Below are 21,827 nucleotides of genomic sequence, written 5' to 3' on the forward strand. Positions count from 1 at the left end.
TAGCGGAGCCTCCCACTTCTCTTTCTACTCTGGTTAGAGACTATTTGTGCTGTCCTCTGAAGGAAGTAGTACACACCGTTGTAGGAAATCTTCAGTTTCTTGGCAATTTCTCGCATGGAATAGCCTTCATTTCTAAGAACAAGAATAGACTGTCGAGTTTCACATGAAAGCTCTCTTTTTCTAGCCATTTTGAGAGTTTAATCGAACCCACAAATGTAATGCTCCAGATTCTCAACTAGCTCAAAGGAAGGTCAGTTTTATAGCTCCTCTAAACAGCAAAACTGTTTACAGCGGTGCTAACATAATTGCACAAGGGTTTTCAAGTGTTTTCTAATCATCCATTAGCCTTCTAACATAGTTATCAAACACAATGTACCATTAGAACACTGGAGTGATGGTTGCTGGAAATGGGCCTCTATACACCTATGTAGATATTGCATTAAAAACCAGACGTTTCCAGCTAGAATAGTCATTTAGCACAGTAACAATGTATAGAGTGTATTTATGATTAATTTAATGTTATCTTCGTTAAAAAACACTGTGCTTTTCTTTCAAAAATAAGGAAATTTCTAGGTGACCCTAAACTTTTGAACGGTGGGTGTATGAAAAAGATCTTGTGCTGACCAAAATGTCACATATATCTGTGGATTGTCAAAAAGAATAAACCAATTTCTATATTGCACATTTGAGTGCCAGGTTTTTGTTTACTCTATGAATATAAAGTTGAATCCTATCCGAGCACCACCAGTCTGAGCTCCATGTTTCCATTGTAATATATATATATCAGGCCACCTTCTACTATTTCTCCATAGTCCAGTTCTGATGCTCACGCGCTTTCAGCAGTGGACAGGGATCATCTTATTCTGCAGCTACGCAGCCCTAAACGCAGCAAGTTGCAATGTACTGTGTGTTCTGACACCTTTCTATCATAGGTAATCCCAGGACTGACCAAACAGCTGTCAGCAAGCTATATAGAGAAACGAGTGGAAAGTCGAATTTAATATTTTTCACAGAGAGGACCACTACTTAAAACTTAAGCTTTAATATACAAAAAAAAATCATAAAACAACACCAGTCTCAAGTGAATATAATTTATGCATGTAGACAGGGGATTGAAGAAACTCAATATGGGGTACCATTCCTAATCCACCCTATAAAACCATCATATCCAGCATTAACTTTTTTTTGCAATTTGTGCAACAGTAGGTCTTCTGTGGGATTCTGTCGACCAGATTGGGTAGTCTTCACTCCCCATATGCATCAATGAGATTTGAGTGCCCATCACCCTGTCTACAGCTTACTGGTTGTCCTTCCTTGGACCACTTTTGGAAGGTACTAACCACTGCATAATGGGAACACCCCACAAGATCTGACATATTCGAGATGCTCTGACCCAGTCGTCTAGCCATCACAATATGGCCCTTGTCAAAGTCGCTCAGATCCTTACACTTGCCCATTTTTCCTTCTTCCAACATATCAAGTTGAAGAACTGACTGTTCACTTGCTGCTAATATATTCCAACTCGTGACAGGCGTCATTGTAACAAGATGATCAATGTTCATCACTGTATATACAGTATATGATAAAATAATTTATAACGTTCCCAGATATTCAATACCGGGCTGGTTCCCCTTAATTCCTTCCGATTTCACTTATAGTATAATATTGAAGAAGGATTATTAATAAAACGTAGATTTTATTAAAGAGGCTCTGTCACCAGATTTTCAAACCCCTATCTCATATTGCAGCAGATCGGCGCTGCAATGTAGATAACAGTAACGTGTTTTGTTTTTTTCAAAAACGAGCATTTTTGGCCAAGTTATGAGCATTTTTATATTTATGCATATGAGCCTTTCTTAAGTACAACTGGGCGTGTTTAAATTTATGTCCAACTGGGTGTGTATTGTGTGTGTACATCTGGGCGTTTTTACTTGTTTTACTAGCTGGGCGTTCTTACTTGTTTTACTAGCTGGGCGTTATGAATAGAAGTGTATGATGCTGACGAATTAGCATCATCCACTTCTCTTCGTTAACACCCAGCTTCTGGCAGTGCGCAGACACACAGCGTGTTCTCGAGAGATCACGCTGTGACGTCACTTCCTGCCCCAGGTCCTGCATCGTGTCGGACGAGCGAGGACACATCGGCACCAGGCGACAGAGGCTATATCGACTTACCTGCAAACGCCGATGCTGCTGCAGAATCAACTGTAGCCTCTGTCGCCTGGTGCCGATGTGTCCTCGCTCGTCCGACACGATGCAGGACCTGGGTCAGGAAGTGACGTCACAGCGTGATCTCTCGAGAACACGCTGTGTGTCTGGGCACTGCCAGAAGCTGGGTGTTAACGAAGAGAAGTGGATGATGCTGATTCGTCAGCATCATACACTTCTATTCACAACGCCCAGCTAGTAAAACAAGTAAAAACGCCCAGATGTACACACACAATACACGCCCACTTGGACATAACTTTAAACACGCCCAGTTGTACTTAAGAAAGGCTAATTTGCATAAATATAAAAATGCTTATAACTTGGCCAAAAATGCTAGTTTTTGAAAAAAAAAAAAACGTTACTGTAATCTACATTGCAGCGCCGATCTGCTGCAATACGAGATAGGGGTTTGAAAATCTGGTGACAGAGCCTCTTTAAGCTTGGTTAAAATATGAAACATCACACGTTTATTATGAAACATACACTGACATACCTAACATATAGATGTAAAAAATGCATCGGTTGTAGATTCCTGTGCTCTGTAGCTAGAGTTGGGTCATGGCATACTCTTCTTGTAGTGCAATTTCAGGTTCGTCAGGGAGACGTCAGGAGTTTGTGTGATCTAACTCATTGGTGTTTGGCAGTGGCCAACGCGTCGGAGTAGGAGTTTTATATTGTACTCATCTAACCTCGGGGCATTTTAGGGAATAGTTCCGGATCTGAGTAGGGATATCTGGTCTGAATGCAGACTTGATATTAGACAGGGTACGGCACGAACGGTAGTGGACAATTGCACTACAAGATAGAGTATGCCATGACCTAACTCTAGCTACAGAGCACAGGTGCCCTTTTGACATCTATATGTTGTGCATGTCAGTGTATGTTTCATAATAAACGTGTGATGTTCCATGTTTTAACCAAGCTTAATAAAAGCTACATTTTATTAATAATCCTTCTTCAATATTATACTACATATGATAAAATAAGTTTTACTTTTTAGGCCTTGTATTAGGTTATTCAGTTTAAGTTTGCGGACTGTAGAACTGGTATTGAGAAATTTGTGGACTTCAATTCTCTCCCTGTGACTTTGGAAATGTTGCCTTTATGTCGTAGGCATGGAAAGTTGTCTGTACACACTGCAAGTCCAGTACTGCAGTGGAAGTCAAGTACAGAAAACAGCAAGCGGCTCTGACCCAAATCTATTAAAAGCAGGGCCTTAGGCCTTGTATATCACATAGTTAAGCAGACCATTTTACAAAAGTTAATTGTTTGGAGTCTAGACGTTTAGAAGCAGCATCAGCCAATATGACAGATGCCATAGTTGCTAGATTGGCAATTTTGGTCTGTTGAAGGACATGATGGGCAAGGAACATGCATAGGACCAGCAGTCCGACTTTGAATAGGCATAGATGCTATAGCTTCCTGCAGTCATAGTCACGGAATCACAACATATTTGTGTTCAAACAGCGAAGTCTAGTAAGAAAGACTTGATAGTGGTTAGGAGCTCCAATCTCAAGGGCCTACATCATTTTTTAACAAATAATTTTTTGCCTATTTTCTGTTGTCTAAAACCTGGGTGCATCTTATGGTCAGGTGCATCTTATAGTACGAAAAATACGGTAGCCCATGTTGTTGCTGTGGGACCCCTAGACAAAGGGGGGCCCATTCCTTTTCTATCTTCTTTATTCACATCACTGTAAAATCTCATCCCAAAACATACTTTTTCTTGATTTATTTGCCTATAATGATATGGACTGTGAGAAAAACTATTCTATTTCTTATAACTGTGTTGGGCTGTCCCCGTTATTCCTCCTGGAAATGTATGAATAAATGGACGATTGGGTGTTACCATTACGCTTGTAAAAAGGGCTGTATCACTACAGACTCTGATACACCCTATTGATAATAGGAATGTTTACACCTAGTTGTCAATTTATTCATACATTTCCGGGAGGAATAAAAGAGGAATAACACATCTCAGAGTTCTAAGTTAATATGTTCCAGAATTGTTATTTTATGGGGAATACAATTTCTTTACTAAAACAGACATGTCAAGAAAGCTGAGATTTAAAATGTAAAGCTTTATTCAGACAAACGTGTGTGAAATCGGCCGTGAAAAACTTGAGTCTATTGAGGGATACCTGAAAACGGACACAAATAGGACATGTCCTATTTTTTTATGGGCCCTTCACACGGATCCGTTAAAACAACGGCCGTGTGAACAGCCCCATAGAAATACATGCATCCATGTGAAGGTCGTTAAAAAGAATGTCCGTCACACGGACGATTTACACAAATACTTTGCTTTACTTCCTGTGTTTTATTAGCAAAATATTTGGAATACTGTCCTTTAGGGCCGACAGTTCTGCAAAATGCTAATTGACAAATCAGTCCATTGGTTTATAGAAACATTTTATGTTTAAATCAGTGTTTCCCAATCCAGTCCTCAGGTTATGTACTGAGGATTTTAAAAAGCCGACAGCCCCTTTAGTCAAAAACTGCAGATGGGGACATATATTTTAGTGTGATTTTATAGCCAAGTGCTTCTTTCTTTAAAACTTTTTGGTAGTAAAGTAATTAAAAATATTGTGGTACAGTCAAATTTAGCTCTTTGTATTACTACACGTGCACATTACACACAAGATCACCGCCCAGCTCTGGGCTCATTCAAAAGCCCCGGCTGTAGAAGTTTGCTTCTTCTGAGCTATAAAATACTGAACAATATACAATGGTAAATATATCATACAATACATAATAACCATGACTTCCGGAATGATAAATCCCATCGTATGAAGCAGAAATTATATCTTTTAGAATGAAGGGTCGTGGTGCACCAGCCAATGACGCTTTCCCTTCATTGTATACCCAAGCTCATCGGTTTGACCCTACGGGTGGCTTTGCCTGGTACTGCGGCTGAGTACCATCTAAGAGACCGCTCTCCAGTAGCAAACACAGCCATACTTATATGTAGTGGGCTTTGCCTGTGTAAACGATGAAGGAAAAGCAGCGCTCACTTGAGTTTTAACAGTCCCTAAATTTTTCTGATCAGTGGTTATCCCAGGGGTTGGACCCCTACCGATTGAAGCATAGGTTTATGTTCCGAATAACCCATTCAAAGAGGGTGGCTTAGTAAACTTATATGATACTGCCCCCTATGGACATCAAGAATATCAATCTGAATGTTTATGAGTATTTTCATATCTGATTGGAATTGCTCTTGAAATATTGTCTATGCAGGTTGTAGATATGATCATAAATGTCTTTACTTTCCATTCTGGGAATATTTCAAGGTTATGTATTAACTCATAAGCCAAACTATAAGGCCACACAACACCCCCACAGCTGCGGCTGCAATGGCGGTTTTATTTTTTCCAAACCTGCCATCAGGTCCAAAAAGTAAGTGAGGTAGAAAAGCTTTCCTGTTTGCCACTCTTCCTTTTTGGATCAGATGGCAGTTTTAGAAGGGCAACAAATGTGTCGCACTGTACTTCATATCAACTATGGCAATGCAGCTATGTATAAGTACAAAAACACCCTCAATCCCCGAAGGATTAAGCCTATTTATGTATTAATGTGTTACTATAAGTTTTGCATAAGTTTAATAGTTTTTTCTTTAAATGCAGTTTACAGAGGCATGGATCTTTGGCTACTCCTGGCAACACTGGCACTAGTCTGTCCAGGTGGCTTCGTCTCAGCAAGTGAAGGTAAGTCGTGCCATTTCTATTAGGACTTTTTATCACTTTTCTTGCGTCCATGTTTCCTGCATTCTGGTACAATTCTATTAGTATAATGTTGTTTCATAGAGCGTACATTTCTATGTATTGCTGAATTCATGTATGTATATGATTCTTTCTGTTTCTTGGTTGTTCACAAAGAGTCATTGAGTGTGGTTGGGAAATGTGCCAACTAAAAGAAAAATCACTAAACTGACAAGTTTAATACAAAAATAATTGTTTTTCTATTGCTTCAAAAGCCCCCAGTAATCAGTTGTTATTGTGGGAAGCTGCGCCTGGCCATGTACTACATACAAATAAATGGCCAACCATCTAATACAAGGACAGGTCGGGTCTGCCAAAGCTAGAACTGCCAAAGCTAGAACTGCTCTCTGCTTAGGTTCATAGAAAGGCATCCTAAGGCTACATTCACACTTGCGTAATTTGGTGGACAAAATATGCATCAAAACTGCAGGTAATTCTGCAGGTAAAATCTGCACCATGTAGTGCGTTTTTGTATGCGGTTTTAGGTGCAGTTTTTACATTTTCATGGAGAAATAGGTGCGGTTTTTATGCTGCGAATTCTGGTGCGTATTTTTATAAACTTGGCAGATACAATTCGCAGGCAGAAACGCAAGATAAATTGACATGCTGCTGGATTTAAAATACGCACCGCAGGTCAATTAACGTGTGGAAAAATTCTTCAACGTGCAGATGAGATTACTTCAGATCTCATTTAGGCCTTATTCACACGAACGTTGTGAGTTCCGTGTGTCATAAGTGTTTGCTGCGTGGCTGCTTGTTTTTAACGAATATGCCATCCTTATGACATGCGGTATTGATGTTTAGAAAAAGAAATGACGGAAGTGGTTTTATTTTTCCCTTAATTTCTTGATCTACTGTTGCGCAAATCACGCGCGACACACGGAAGTGCTTCCGTGTGCTGCATGTGATTTTCACGCACCCATTGACTTCAATGGGTGCGTGATGCGCGAAAAACGCCCAAGTATAGGACATGTTGTGAGTTTTACGCTGCGTGAAAATCACGGCCCCATTGGCTAACATAGGTCTGTGCGACGCGCGTGATTTTCACGCGCGTATCACGGACGTTAAACACGTTCGTGTGAATAAGGCCTTACTTCGCTGTTACTGCATTATGCTCCAGGTTTGCCGCAGGAAAATACGTGCCATAATTCCGCATGTAATACGCATCGTGTGCACAGGGTTTGACGTAATGAATGTACTCCTATTAGCCACTATGTTTTAGTGTCATCAGCTACTATTATTATGCTGTTGTTTTTTTATAAACATTACTTATTGTATGTGCAATGCCATAAACATAACAATTTTACATACCTGACTACATATATGGGATTTCATCAGCTGCAACTGGTGACTACCAGCAATAATGGATCCCGCACACAATGGAGGTGATTTATCAAAACTAGTACAAGAGAAAGGAGGAGTAGTTGGCCACAGCAACCAATCAGATTCCAGCACTCATTTTTCAAAGGCTTCTTAGTGAGCGAAAATTGATCCCTGATTGGTTGCTGTGAGGAACTTCTCTTTTGAACTCATTTTGATAAATCTTCCCCATTGTGTGTCTCAATGTAAGGTTGTGTAGAACGACACACATTTTTGGCTGCTAAGACTATGTTCACATGGGGCGGATATGTTGCGAAAAAGTACACAGCGTATCCGCCCTGGCGGCCGCACCAATTTGTGGTGCGGAAATCCTGCACCGAAAAAAAAAATGAATACTTAACATGGTGACAAACGTCCTGACAATCTGCAGCCCTGGGATGACGTTTTATCCCATGTGACCGCTACAGCCTCTGATTGACTAAAGCGGTCACATGGAATGAAACGTCATCCCAGGAGGCCAGCCTGGAAGGAGAGGCACAGAACTCTGGGTAAGTTTAAGATTTAAAAAGAAATTATGAGTTGCGATTTTTACGGTGGAATCGCAGATTTTCCACTGCAAAAATCACAACATTTGCTATTTGTTGTGGGTTTTACATCCCATTAAACTCTGGGGGTAACCCGCAACAAGAAAGCAGCAATTACACAAATACAATTGACATGCTGCGGATTAAAAAAAACGCACCGCAGGTCAATTTCTGAGCGCTTTTTCCGCTCATCAATTAAGCAGCGTGTGGAGGAGATTTGTTCAAATCTCATCCACTTTGCTGCTACTGTATTATGCTGCACATTTTCCGCAACGATATCCATTGCGGATAATCAGCAGTAATTGCGCTACGTGTCAATTTACCCTTAAGCTTACGGCTTCATTATGGTGAAACTAATTCCATTCAGAACATGAAAATGTAGGTTTGATATTCTCCCTCTCCCTCAATCCATACTGCAGGGAAGGACCTTCTTATCCTGATATCTTTGAAGATGTTTTCTAATAAATTTCTTTCCCTATTAAAATAGTGTCCCTGCTGAGTCAACAAGAACAAAAATGTATTTTAGTACACTGCCTGGGGACAAGTACATCTAACCCAGCTCTCCAGTTTAAAGAACCTGATAAACAGCACCATAGAGCTCAGCTTTTTGTTTCTCTTGTAAGAATGACTGGAGGAGTGGGATATATGTATGTGCAAAACACTACTCAATTATTAATTTTTAGGACCCATTGGAAGCTTAACCAGTAACCAGTGAGTCGCCCTCAGCGGAATAAAATTCCTAACTATTAAACTGCCAACATTTTCCATTTTCACAGATGTTAAACCTTGTAAATATAATTTCCAGTCATTTTTGGACCCAGCACTATGTCTTACTCATATATTATCGTCTTCGCTTTCTTAATTATTTTTTTTTTAAAATGATCTTACCGTTTGGAATAAAATGTCTTCCCAAAGCAGTGAGCAGAAACTGCTGGTTGAGGGTCATAAATGAGATTTTTCATGAATATTTTACATCCTCATTGTGAAGCTTTATACATGAAAAGACACCAGACCATGATATCCAAAACATCACGCTTATATAAGATTATCATCATGTGAAAAATGCCAGAGAGTTACATTCCATATATCTGTGCACATAGAAATGAAACATACCATAGACATGTCAGAGGGTTAGATCTTATGGTCCATTTCAAATTGTATATTGTGCATACACCACGGTAAAAGCAGGTCCAATTACACTTCTAGTCTATATGGGATTTGATATAATTACCGTAACTTACATTCCATAGGTTGGTAAGCATTAGCGGGCAATGGAAGGGAGTATTACTGCAGGATCAGACTACACAGGTTTTGTTTGTAGTCTGTAACCATGGAGACACATAGATCAACATAGGGGTTGTAGAAACAAAATGGTAGGAGATTTTTAAACAAGTCTATTTGCAAAGTTGTTTCTTTTTTTATTTTAGGGGAGCAGTGAAAAAAATTGGTTTGGAAGGTGTACATAATCTTTAAACATCTTCACCTGCACCTACCTTTTTGATCTTATATGTACTAATAGTGAAAATACCATGACCTGTCATTAGTACTCTATGGAAGTTGTAATGTCAGTCATTAAGACTTGTGTATCAAACACGTGTTGTCCATGAGATTGGCTAAAAAAAAAAGGAGCACTGTATGAAGTGAGTACAGTGCTGGGACTTACTGTAAGGGGAACATGTAGCTGCTCCATACAGTGTTTGGACTGTGTACTTTACGTGTAATTTTTTAGGAAGGGCAAGCTGCATATATATATATATGACCATAAATTACCCTTTTCCCCCCTTAAAAACATGGAATAATTTTTTGTTGCTGATATATTAAAACAACTGGCAGTGAGACATTCCTGGTTAGATTCCCCCTGGTGTATCCAAAATCTAAAAGGATTTTATTTATTTTTTTATAAATATGGGAAATCAAACCTATGTTCCTCTCTCAATAGCTAGAGTTGAAGCCAGGCTAGGGGTGGACTGACTATGCAGGTATTAGAGCCGTGCTCAAAGGCCCATGGCCAGTGGTGGTCGACAGCTCTTCAGTTAGTTTATTTAAGTATTGGACCTCCTAAAAAAAAAGTGATCTGTGCTCCTCAAATGTATTGAAAACAAAAGTATCATGGCTACAGTGGTTAGTAAGGGGCTCACGACCTTTAATTCCCAGTGGCCCATATCACTCTCAGTCCTCCCCGGAGTGATACATTCCGATTTTCAGAGAATGCGAGTATCAGCATGTGTTAACTTCTGACTACTGTCTGCAGCCTTGACATTTTTGGGTCACTGCTTAGCAAATAGCAAGGACGAAAATACTTATTCATTAGGGAATAAGAAAAGTAATGTTATACCCATAAGATAAAATGCATCCAAGGATGATCCTGCCTGAGACCCCATCAGCACGAGTTCAAGAGACCGAAATCCATCTGAAAAAGGCCTATTGTTTTTCAAAAGAAGTCATAATTGTTTGTCCCCCTGTGTAGTCTTTTTAGAAGTCAAAAATAATTATTGCAGGATGTAAAAACTTCTTAGATTAATTTGTAGCCCATACTCTTCTGCATATTTAAAAAAAAAAAAAAAACATCAGCTTAGCAAGGGGGAATGAATACTTACACCCAGGGCCGGGCTTAGGATAGATGGCTCCCTGTGCGAAATGATCTTCAGGCGCCCCACCCCATCATAAAAAAAAAATGCCCCATAAAAAAATTATAATGCCCCTTTAGTGCCCCCATACAGTATAATAATAATATTTAATAATATAATATATTACAACCTGGTATTTTGTCCTCTAATTATGGCCACAGTATTATGCCACCTGTAGTACTCCTACACAGTATAATGTCCGCTTAGTGGCCCCCACACAGTATAGTGCCCCCCTGTAGATTTTGCCATACAGCCTCGATGTAGACAGTGCGATAATCCCCCACCTCCTCCTTGTAGATCATGCCATACAGCCCCCCCACCTCCCCCTTGTAGACTGTGCCATACAGTCCCCCACCTCCCCCTTGTAGACAGTGCCCCCAAACAAAAACAAAAATTGTACTCACCTAGGCCTCGTTCCCATGACGAACTGAGTAGCTCCGCGACGGGATCTTGTAGCCTAGTACAGAGTTTCCCAACCTTTTCGATCTCGAGGCAGCACTGGAAAAATTAAATATCCTCAGGGCCCCCATACCAAAAATTGTTTTCTGTTTTTTCTTAAGCCATTGAAGGGAATGCAAAAAACGCATCGAAAAAAAAGCTCCAAACGAGTGACGCAGGTATTTACTTCCGCCTATTAATTTCAATTGGAGGTCAGCGCCACACAGTCCCCTCGTAGGTAGCGCCACACAGCCCCCTCGTAGGTAGCGCCGCACACACAGCCCCCTCATAGGTAGCACCACACAGCCCCCTTGTAGGTAGCGCCACACAACCCCCTTGTAGGTAGCGCCACACAGCCCCCTTGCAGGTAGCGCCACACAGCCCCCTTGTAGGTAGCGCCACACAGCCCCTTGTAGATAGCGCCACACATTCCCCTCATAGGTAGCGCCACACAGCCCCCTTGTAGAGAGCGTCACAGCCCCCTGTAGAGAGCACCATACAGCCCCCTTTTGGGAGCACCACACAGCCCTCTGGTTGGAAGTACCACACAGCCCCCTGGTTGATAGTGCAACACAGCCCACAGCCCCCTCGCTCGTTGGTAGTGCCACACAGCCCACAGCCCCCTGGTTGGTAGTGCCACACAGCCCCTTGTAGGCAGTGCCACACAGCCCCCTCGTAGGTAGCGCCGCACACACAGCCCCCTCATAGGTAGCACCACACAGCCCCCTTGTAGGTAGCACCACACAACCCCCTTGTAGGTAGCGCCACACAGCCCCCTTGCAGGTAGCGCCACACAGCCCCCTTGTAGGTAGCGCCACACAGCCCCTTGTAGATAGCGCCACACATTCCCCTCATAGGTAGCGCCACACAGCCCCCTTGTAGAGAGCGTCACAGCCCCCTGTAGAGAGCACCATACAGCCCCCTTTTGGGAGCACCACACAGCCCTCTGGTTGGAAGTACCACACAGCCCCCTGGTTGATAGTGCAACACAGCCCACAGCCCCCTCGCTCGTTGGTAGTGCCACACAGCCCACAGCCCCCTGGTTGGTAGTGCCACACAGCCCACAGCCCCTTGTAGATAGCAACTGTCCCCTTCCTGTAGATAGCACTACTGTAGCTCCCTGAAGGAGCGGAATCCCCGTGTGTCATATATGGACAGTGACATCAGGGGAAACTCCTGCAGCTGCAGCCCACAGCGTTGCCTACGCTGTGACCCGGGATTCCACTCCAGGAGAAGCTCCTGTCTTCTGTGTCCATGTATGGACAATAACGTCATTGGCTTCTCCTGGAGTGGAATCCCCGGTCACAGTGTCTGCAACGCTGTGGACGGGGATTCCGCTGCAGGAGTTTCCCCTGATGTCACTGTTCATATATGGACAGAGACATCAAGGAGTGCTCCAGGAGCGGAATCTCCAGCCATACGGGGATTCCGCTTCTTCAGGGAGCTACAGTGGCGCTAGTAGATAGCAGAGCAGGGAGATACCTCCCTGCTCTGCTATAGTGCCGTCGCTACCGCTGTAGCAGCCGCAACAGCTGCTAGCGGTACCACCGCCCTCATGCCCGGTGTCGCCGCTAGCATCCGCTATGGCTGCTACATAGGTAGTGACGGCACTAAGTGAAGAAGCGCCCGGGCGGAAAGGCGACTGCTGAGTTGCCGGGCCCGGGTGCTTCTGAAACAAGCAGGGGAAGGGAGCCAGTGCAGCGCCCCCTTCCACCTGCTGGAGTGATGTGCCCTGTGCAAAGGCACAGCTGACACACACCTAAGGCCGGCCCTGCTTACACCAAATTTCTAATTCTTCAAATTCATCTGTCATCATGGCAACCCTCCAGGACCACTTGATGCGTTTGATGAATGGATACCCCATTTGAGTGTAATTGAGTTATACCCAAGTTGAAATCAGTAGTTTAGACAAACTGTGGGAATAATACAATGTGTGGAATTCCCTCTGACTGCTAGCTGGCTTACAGTCACGAATATTTCTGAAAAAAAAAGGAGAAAAAGAGGTTCATGGGAAAATAATAATCTGAACGTTTTTGACAGTAAATTGGGCACCGTTATATAAATCTACTGTGAATATTTGTAAGTGAATTACTTCAAAGCAACTTTTAAAAGAATCTGACACGAAGACAAACTCTTTCAGGACGCAGCAGCCATAGCTTCAATCCCTGGTATCTTTAAACAGTGGAAGTCTTGAAACAATTGCTCCTTTGGCCACTTTCTAATAGAGCCATGCTTTGATATAATGTAAAGTCTATCTTTATGTCAGATCCTAATCAGGCTAGACGTCTTGACTATTGTAAATTATATTTAACCTTAAAAAAAAAAAAAAGGTTTTTCTATTTAAAGTGTAACCCTGGACAAAATAGAAAATTCAGCTTTATGCCACAACCATATACCACAAAATTACTTACCTCAACGTCATCATTCTCAAACTTACTAACCCTTTTGGAACGTCCGGAATACTGCAAGAAAAAGGGTAGACCTCCTAGACTCCCGGATGAGCAGACAAATATCACAGGTGCTCGCGTCCTCTCTTAACTATACTCACCTCTTCTCATTCCTGGTCTACTTCAACCCAACGTCCTGACCTTTAAGTGTATAGGTTCAGACAGCACCATATATGTGGAAGGGTGGGGTTTTGCACGGATAAGGGCCCAACCCAAATATGAGTATAAAAGAGTATCCGACACACCAATTTTGAAACAATGCCAGTGGCAGAGTGCGACGTTTCGGTCTAAGTGACCTTCATCAGGCACTGAGCCGTGCTGGAAAACTGCATAGACGAGCGCTAGCGTTGCTGATAGCGGCAGGCCGCTGTGTCTGATGAAGGTCACTTAGACCGAAACGTCGCACTCTGCCACTGGCATTAAAAACGAAAACAAAATAAAAATACCTTTGTTTCAAAATTGGTGTGCCGGATACTCTTTTATAGCCCTGACCTTTAAGTCAGCACCAGGATGTTGTTGTCAGTGGCACCTGGGAGTAAAGAGGGTTACAAGCTGCAGGAATAAGGAGAGGTGAGTATCTGCACAGTCTGATCTGAGATCTGCATTTCTTTTGGGGTTCTGGGGGTCTATATTTATTTAGGGGGTCTGGTGTCTGTATTACTTTAGAGCGCCGTGGTCTGTATTTGGTTAGGGGGTCTGTATTAGTTTACGAGGTCTGGTGTAGGTCTGAATTATTTCAGAGCGTTTGATCTGGGGTCTGTATTACTTTAGGGGGTCTGTTCTGGGGTCTGTATAACGTTAAAGGGTCTGTGTTTGTTTTGGTGTCTGGTCTGAGGTCTGTACTAGTTTAGGGGTTCTTGTGTGGGGGTCTGTATTATTTTACAGGTCTGGTCTGCGTTCTGTGGTAATTTTGGGGTTTGATGAAGGTATGTGGAGTCATATGCACTATTTGTGAATCAAATGCCATAGGTTGGGAGCATATCTTATATAAATAGGCAGGGCATAAAGTAAAAAAGTTTGCCTTATTCTGGAAATCCCCTAATATCCTCTACTGGGGTTCAGCTGAAACCTGTGCTGCCTATGGCAAAAGCAGCACTGACACTAGACGCCTGGCAGACAGCATAAAACATATAGTATTTCCAATGTTGCCTACAGAATGGTTCATGCTGCTGCTCGGTTGTCTTGTTTTAACATAATTTTGGGCCATTTCAAAGGTAACAGGTGGGTGACAACTCTAATGGCACCCATGCGTATAATGGTTGTCACTAGAGAAAAGTTAATTAATTCGTTTTTTAGTAACTACTCTGATAGGCTCTATTATTTTTACCATTAGGGTTTATTAAATGAAGAAGACCAAGATAAGTAAGAAATGGCTGAAGGAAACATTAAAATATTTCATACAAGAGATCTTGCAATCATACTTCTTTTCATCTGTCCCTTATTTCTTTCTAACATACATTCGATAGGTTACAAGAAGCAAGAGAGAGATAGAAGGGAGAATGACTTCACGATCAGATTACACATGGTTCATTTGCAGTCTGTATCCATAAACATACACACGTACATCAGCTTAGGAGCTGTATCCACAAAACGGTGGAAAATTTATATCGAGACTCATAGTTTCATTACTTTTTCATTTAGATGCATTGGAACAATAAAAATAAATATTTGCAAAAGTGTATACACCCTTTTAAAATAAGTGCTTCACCCCAGGATCACTTTGTGTCATTAGCCGTAATGGTTGATTAAAACCTAAGAGGTGTCTAATTTGTGTTTTACTTATTTACCCCCTGTCTGTACCTTTCTATGAATGAATTGGATCTCATATGACTATTTTGTATTCAGCATTGATTTGGTTCTACAATTTTCTCATAACAATTGTACCACTGGACCTGTGGTATGTAATGTTTGTTTGGCCCTTCAGTACAACCTGAGAAAAGGCCGGAGAACTCATATTACAAGCAATATATTATATTAGAGGGCTCTATAATTCATTTTATACTTTGACCCAAACAGGAAACATCAACCGTTTCTTTATTTGATCCCTACTTTACTGGCATGTCAAGCTTTTTCCGTATTTCATCTCATATAATGACAGTTCTCATATTACAAAGAACAGCATCTTCTTTTTTCTGTTCACCACAGTTAATTTGTTCTTGATGCTGATTTCAAGGGAAAGAACTTCTTCGCATTGTTCTCCCTGTCTTATGCTGGAGCTTGTGTGACCAGAGCAGACTGATGATAGACATGGTAGTCACAGGAGCGATGTGCTGAAGGGGGTCAAAGGTACATGAAAGAAATGTCTAGGGTAGATCTCCAACCTTCACAATCTGTCAAGGCAAGATGGGAAATTTAGTTTTGTAACAGCCAGAGAGCCATGGGTTAGAGATTACTGGTCTAGGGCATGATTTAATCATAAGGGATATACTAAACCTCCAACACCATTATTATGAATTGTAATAGTCTAAGACACAGCATAGTATTAACAGTTAGTTAATATAAAATGTATTACAGAAGCACTCCAGCAAATGTTTTTTTTGTTTGTTTTTTTTCCACTTATAATGCTATCTCACAGCAGTATTCTAGCAGGGTTATTTGTTTGTTTCTTCCTTGCTCAATTGAATCTGTACATTTTGAACTCTTTCATTATGGGCAGATGTGTCATGTGATCTCAGTCTGACCACCAGAACAGACCATGCCGTCATGTGTAGACAGGAGGTCATTTCTCCTGAGTGAGGGACTTTCTGTAAACTACAGGATTACATCATCACCAATCAAATCCCTCCTGTCAGCTCTGAGACCCCCCCCCCCCCACCCAGCTCCACCCTCCTTGTTCCTCTCTATGTCCTCCATTGCATATAGTGCTGTTGAAGTAACAATTTCCACCCTATCTAAGTGACCAGGAGTGCAGTGATATAATATGTGAGCCCATACAATGATTAGCTGCAGAGGTGTAAAACTCCCCTAACTCACACTGCCTGTCTATGCTATCTGTGCAGTGAATCCAGTGTATTTCTATGAGATGCTGTTCCTCACTCCCTCAGGGAGAAACCTATAACAAGCAGGAGTCAGGGAGAGCAGTGTGAAGCTGCATGTGCATACACTGAGACTGCAGTGGTAGTGGACAGCAGTTCTATGCCACTGAACTATCACTTGGACCTATATAAGAGGGGAAGAAGGAAACAAGATGGCAGACAACCCAAAAATGGAACAACAACTAAAACAGGTATACACAAGGCATACACAAGAACCTCACCATTATTCTTTAATAATAGTCTATGCTGCACTACACATCTGTATATAAGCAACAAAAAAAAAATAGCTTGAAAGCTTCTTTAAAGAGAATGAATGATCAAAATGACATATTATTTAAATCAGGCTTTTATTATAACCATATTTGTAAACATTTTTGGTGTTTTTTATGTGATTATCCATATACTTTTTTTTAAAAAATATAAAAATTTTGAACTGACCACTGAAGCACATACAATATTGTGACATTTCCTGTATTCTGCAGTTCATTTGTCAGCTTTGCTTTGTAGACTGGGACAGCTTCAGCAGAGGGCGGGGGAGTGGGAGGATTAAGGACAGATATATTTTACTGCTAGGCTTTTCTCTGTCAATTAACTCTCATGTATTGCAGCTGACATAAAGCACATACACCTTGCTGCATAGACAACGCAGTAAGAAGGTATGTGTTTCAAATATGTCCGAAGCCAGGAACGTTTTTTGAAAATATATAACTACAGTACAAAAAATAATAATAATAACTAACACAATGGGGAATATATTTACTAATCAAAATGCGCCAGAATTATTGCGCAAATTGCGCCAAAAAAATTACATACATGTTGTGCACCAAATTGATTATGTGTATTTCTATTAAAATCAATGGACTGTTGGTGTAAAGCATAGACATTCTGGGTCCTGCTCAGCAAAGTGGTAGTCGTTGTAGCCACTCTCCGCTCTGGCTAATAGCTGAAGGTCCTGCATAGGGGACATTCGTTTTCTAAACCAGATAACTCCCTTGATAGTCTCATAACAAAGCAAATGTTTTCTGATGTCTCCCAGTTAGGGCTTAATCTACTCTCCCACCATGCCCCTTACATTCTCTGTCATTTCTACCCCTTCCAACACTGCTGTCAGAGTCCCGGACTTAGAGGAGACTTTCAAGCTGGACAAAGAGTTAAGATATTGGCATGATACAGGTGCCACCTATGGCTCCTGGATGATTGATTTGCCAAGTTGGTTGAAGTTGGGTCCCTTGCTGTTCTATACTTGTATTTTCTAAACATAACAATTGTTGATACAGTTGCTGTATTGGCTCCGACCTTGGTGACTGACCCTTTGTAATAGTGATTTGTTGATAACATAGATTGGACGTGATGAAAATACATGCAGCTAAGTTTGTTGCCAGTTTGGGTCACAAGAGACTGTGCTTCTCGCCGAAGATATAGCCAGTTTATTTACAACAATTAGAGATTGTGATGTGCCTAGATAGAATAGATTTCTGTACAATGCAGATTCCTTGATTTTTCCTTCATTAACATTTGTACCTATTGTGCTACTACCTTCAGAAAGTACTGAATAGTCTAAAACTGCACAGATACAATACCGAGGGTTTACATAACATAGAGGCAGCAAAATGGACCCTGCTTGGTTCCCCTTGAGCAGGCAGAACTTGTGAAGAGCGGGTTCTCTTTATAATAAATTCCAGAGACTCTCACCCACTTTCTCTACTTCAAAGGATTATTAAGGAGTGGGGGAATAACAAACACTGGGGTTTGAGTCTGTTCTGGAAGATAAATTCATGTATGAGAAGGAAAAAGGGGAAAAAACGTCTTCCTTCCTTTTCCTTAGCAAATTTCTAAACCTTAAAGTGACTGTCTTTATTTAAATAAGTCCCCAATTATTTGCTTAATGTGTGTTAATTCTTAATATATATATTTAAAGTGGCCAGAGCACTAGTCTAGTGACAGGTTCCCTTTAAATCATAAAATTCGGGCTGGCTGCAACCACCACTAGAGGAAGATTAGGAACTTACTGCATACAGTTTATACATTGAACTCAATAATAAAACAGAATGCAATAAGCTCCTAAGCTCCACCTAGTGGTGGTTGCAGTCAGCCCAAATGTTATCATTTAGCTGTATATCTACACAGGGAATTTAAAAAAAAATTTTTTATCAGAAAATAGAGCTTTTTCATGAAGATATATAAAGATATTAATCAGCACAAAATGTCGGACCTAAATGTAACATTATTAACTGCCGGCCACCACCAATCTCACGGACATAAGTGATGCTATAAAAGTCTATTCCTAGACAACTTCTTTAAATGTTTTCTAATGTGCCTATCAGAAAATTTAAATATCAATAATAATAATAATAGCTGATCTATCAGTAGACAGCAGCTGTAAAAACAATTTGGCGTAAGCCAAGAAAAGAAATGAGTGTCACTTGCAGAAGCAGAAAACAAGATCTGAAGAGTCATATTGACTATCTTCAATCCCAATGTTTCCTTAGTGTCTCTCTCTGTCCTTTTTTAGACATGTACAGGTTTCTGCTAATGTAGACTATAACTATTCACCTACATTATAATGTCCGGAGTCAGACGACAGGTATGGATCTACGTCTGTTATGCATTTTGAAATCCAAGTACGTCTGCCCTCCAGTCTTTGATTAGCCTAATGATAATAATGACGAATATGTTAAATTGTTAATTTCTTATTATCAAAGTCTTATGAAACTCCATCTATAGAAAACAGTTACTCATGCAAAAAGCTACTTTTTATCACATAAAATATAAGTCCACTTGAACCTACATTTTAGAATATTTTAGATAATTTTTATAAAAATTGTCTGTTTTTTAAAAATTTCTTTAAATAACCTTTTAGGGAATTCTAAGTTAAAGAGTGGGGTCCCCTTTTTAGGACCCTCATCTAATAACCATAGCAGAAAGCAACTACGAAGAGTACCTCTCGCCTTGGAGGACTTGGCACATCCTTGCATTATATGACAGCCCAATGATTTTAATGAGCACTGTGTAATTCTTCATTTCCCCTGTGGTGGTGCTGCAGGGAAATTGAACACTTGCTGCCAGGCTCCATGACAGATTAAAGCTGATTGCTGGGGGTCCTAGCAAAGGGACACCCTGTGATCAGCTTATGGTTAGGAAACCCTTCTAACAAAATACCAATTCACTCATATTCTCTATAAGTGCATATTGAAAGTAAACTAAGGGTTTAAATACACAACATTTTAATTTATGAGTTTTTATTTCCAATACTCAGTTCCCAAATACTGATTCAAAATCAACTGCGGCCTTGCGCCAGTTTTTTAAATGTAAGCTGTAGAAAAATCATGTCATTTTAATTGAACAAAATAATCATTCAGAGTAAACAGTGTGGATCTGGCCTGCCCTCGTGTGCTGCTTCATATATTTAGTCCCTGAGCTAGCCAGTTTGGGTCAGATGAGGACAGAGACAGAATAATTTAGGAATGGGTCCAAGAAAATGGAACAACTTAAAAGCTACGATCCAAACTCCAAAACACATCTCTCTGTAGTAGAAAAGCAAAATAACACATCGGGGCTTATTTATTTTATTCTTTATAGCCACTTTACTTTTCTTTGGTTGTGAGGGCAGATCTTATGTCTTAAAATCAAGTTTGGTATGCATATGGGTCAATAAAGCCACTGCAATGTCATTGTATGGTGGACATTCTCCAAGTCTTCCATTTATAATAATAAAGCAATGGTGATTGTGAAAAAGTGTCAGCAGCTCGGATATCATCAAAAATTTTTGTAAAAGGAATATACTAAATGTCTATATCTACATATTTTTCTCTATCTTTCTATCCTTCGTCGGACTGGCCCACAGGAAGACCGGAGCATCCTCCGGTGGGTCCAAGCAGTGAGCTGCTTTTATTCTGCAGCGGAGCAGAGAGACATTGTCTCCCTGCCCCTCTGCTTACTCCTGTAGGCAGGGCCACCCGGCACATAACATTTAAGGGTTGCTTGGCCCATAAGATTTATGGGCCGGGCGGCACGGGCCCCCTCATGCCCGGTGCTAGCGGCTGGCACATTCAATTGTATCTGCGTCCTCGGGACGCAAATACAATTGAATACTATAGGCTGCAGGCCACACTAGGCCTGAAGCCTATAAGGTGCTGGGAAGAATCCTTGCACAGGCCAGCGTGATGACGTCACTGCATCTCGCTGGCCGACAAAAGGGTCCCATCTCTGAGCAGCTCCGTCCTTTGCGGGAACGAGGCTAGCTAAGTAAAAATGTTTGTTTGCGGAGCTGTGTGGCGCTATGTACAAGGGGGGTCTGTGTGGCACTATGTACAAAGGGGGTCTGTGTGGCTCTATGTACAAGGGGGGTCTGTGGCACTACAGTGGGCAGGCTGTGTGGCACTATTTACAAGAATGGGGACTGTGTGGCACGGTCTAATGTGGGGGGGCTGTGGGTGTGGCACTTTCTACAAGAGGGGGGTTGTGTAGCACTATCTACAGTTTGGGGGCTGTGTGGCACTATCTACAGTGGGGGAGCTGTGTGGCACTGTCTACAGTGGGGGGGGGGCTGTTTGTGGCACTATCTACAAGAGGGGGCTGTGTGACACTATCTACAAGAATGGGGGACTGTGTGGCACTGTCTACAGTGGGGGGGCTGTGTGTGGCACTATCTACAAGAGGAGGGCTGTGTTGCATTATCTACAAGAGGGGGGCTCTGTGGCACTATGTACAAGAGGGGGGGGGGCGTGTGGCACTATCTACAAGATAGTATCTCTGGTGGGCCCAAGGTACTCCAGTCCGACACGCTATCTATCTATCTATCTATCTATCTATCTATCTATCTATCTATCTATCTATCTATCTATCTATCTATCTATCTATCTATCTATCTTAGCAATGTTGAATTCCGGATGTGTGTACACTAGCACATAATATCATGAGATAAGGTTTTGCCAACTGTTAAGAAATACATTTTGTATGATCTGTCTTTAGGACTGGGGGGTGGGTAAGTTAAAAGTGCTGAGATTTCGGGCTCAGAAAATCGGATATCACTTCCCAAACACATTTAACATTTGGCTTTACATGTTAATGGGGTTTTCCCGCTTTGAACAATTTGAGAGGTCCCTTGACAATAGTTTGATCACAAAGCGTTATCCTGCTGGACTGCCAGCGATTAGCTCTAATCTGTGGGGAAACCTGGCAGCAATTATTCAATTTCCCTGCAGTGCCACCACAGGGGAAATTAAGCATTACACGGTTCTCATTCCAATCAATGGGTTGTCTGTGTAATGCAGGACAGTACATGTCCTTCCGAGCAAGAAGTGCTATTTTTGGCCGCGCTCCACTCTTGCCAAAAGATGTGGGTCCTGAATAGAGGAGCCCCTCTATAAACTCTGAATTTCCTAATCGGGCATGTGAAAATGGGTTTTCT

At 41.5% G+C, this 21,827-nt stretch overlaps 1 protein-coding gene across 2 annotated transcripts in view; it reads left to right on the top strand.

Annotated features, from left to right (window-relative positions):
• Positions 1-21,827, top strand: part of GHR (growth hormone receptor) — a 378,351-nt gene that overhangs the window by 231,286 nt on the left and 125,238 nt on the right. For both annotated transcript variants that reach the window (XM_075839462.1, XM_075839453.1), the window contains one exon: positions 5,832-5,912. In XM_075839462.1, coding sequence (XP_075695577.1) covers positions 5,843-5,912 — 70 coding nt within the window. In that variant the 5' untranslated portion in view covers positions 5,832-5,842. The remainder of the gene's footprint in view (positions 1-5,831; positions 5,913-21,827) is intronic.

The sequence above is a fragment of the Rhinoderma darwinii genome, chromosome 1 (assembly GCF_050947455.1).
Source record: "Rhinoderma darwinii isolate aRhiDar2 chromosome 1, aRhiDar2.hap1, whole genome shotgun sequence".
Classification (NCBI taxonomy): Eukaryota; Metazoa; Chordata; class Amphibia; order Anura; family Rhinodermatidae; genus Rhinoderma; species Rhinoderma darwinii.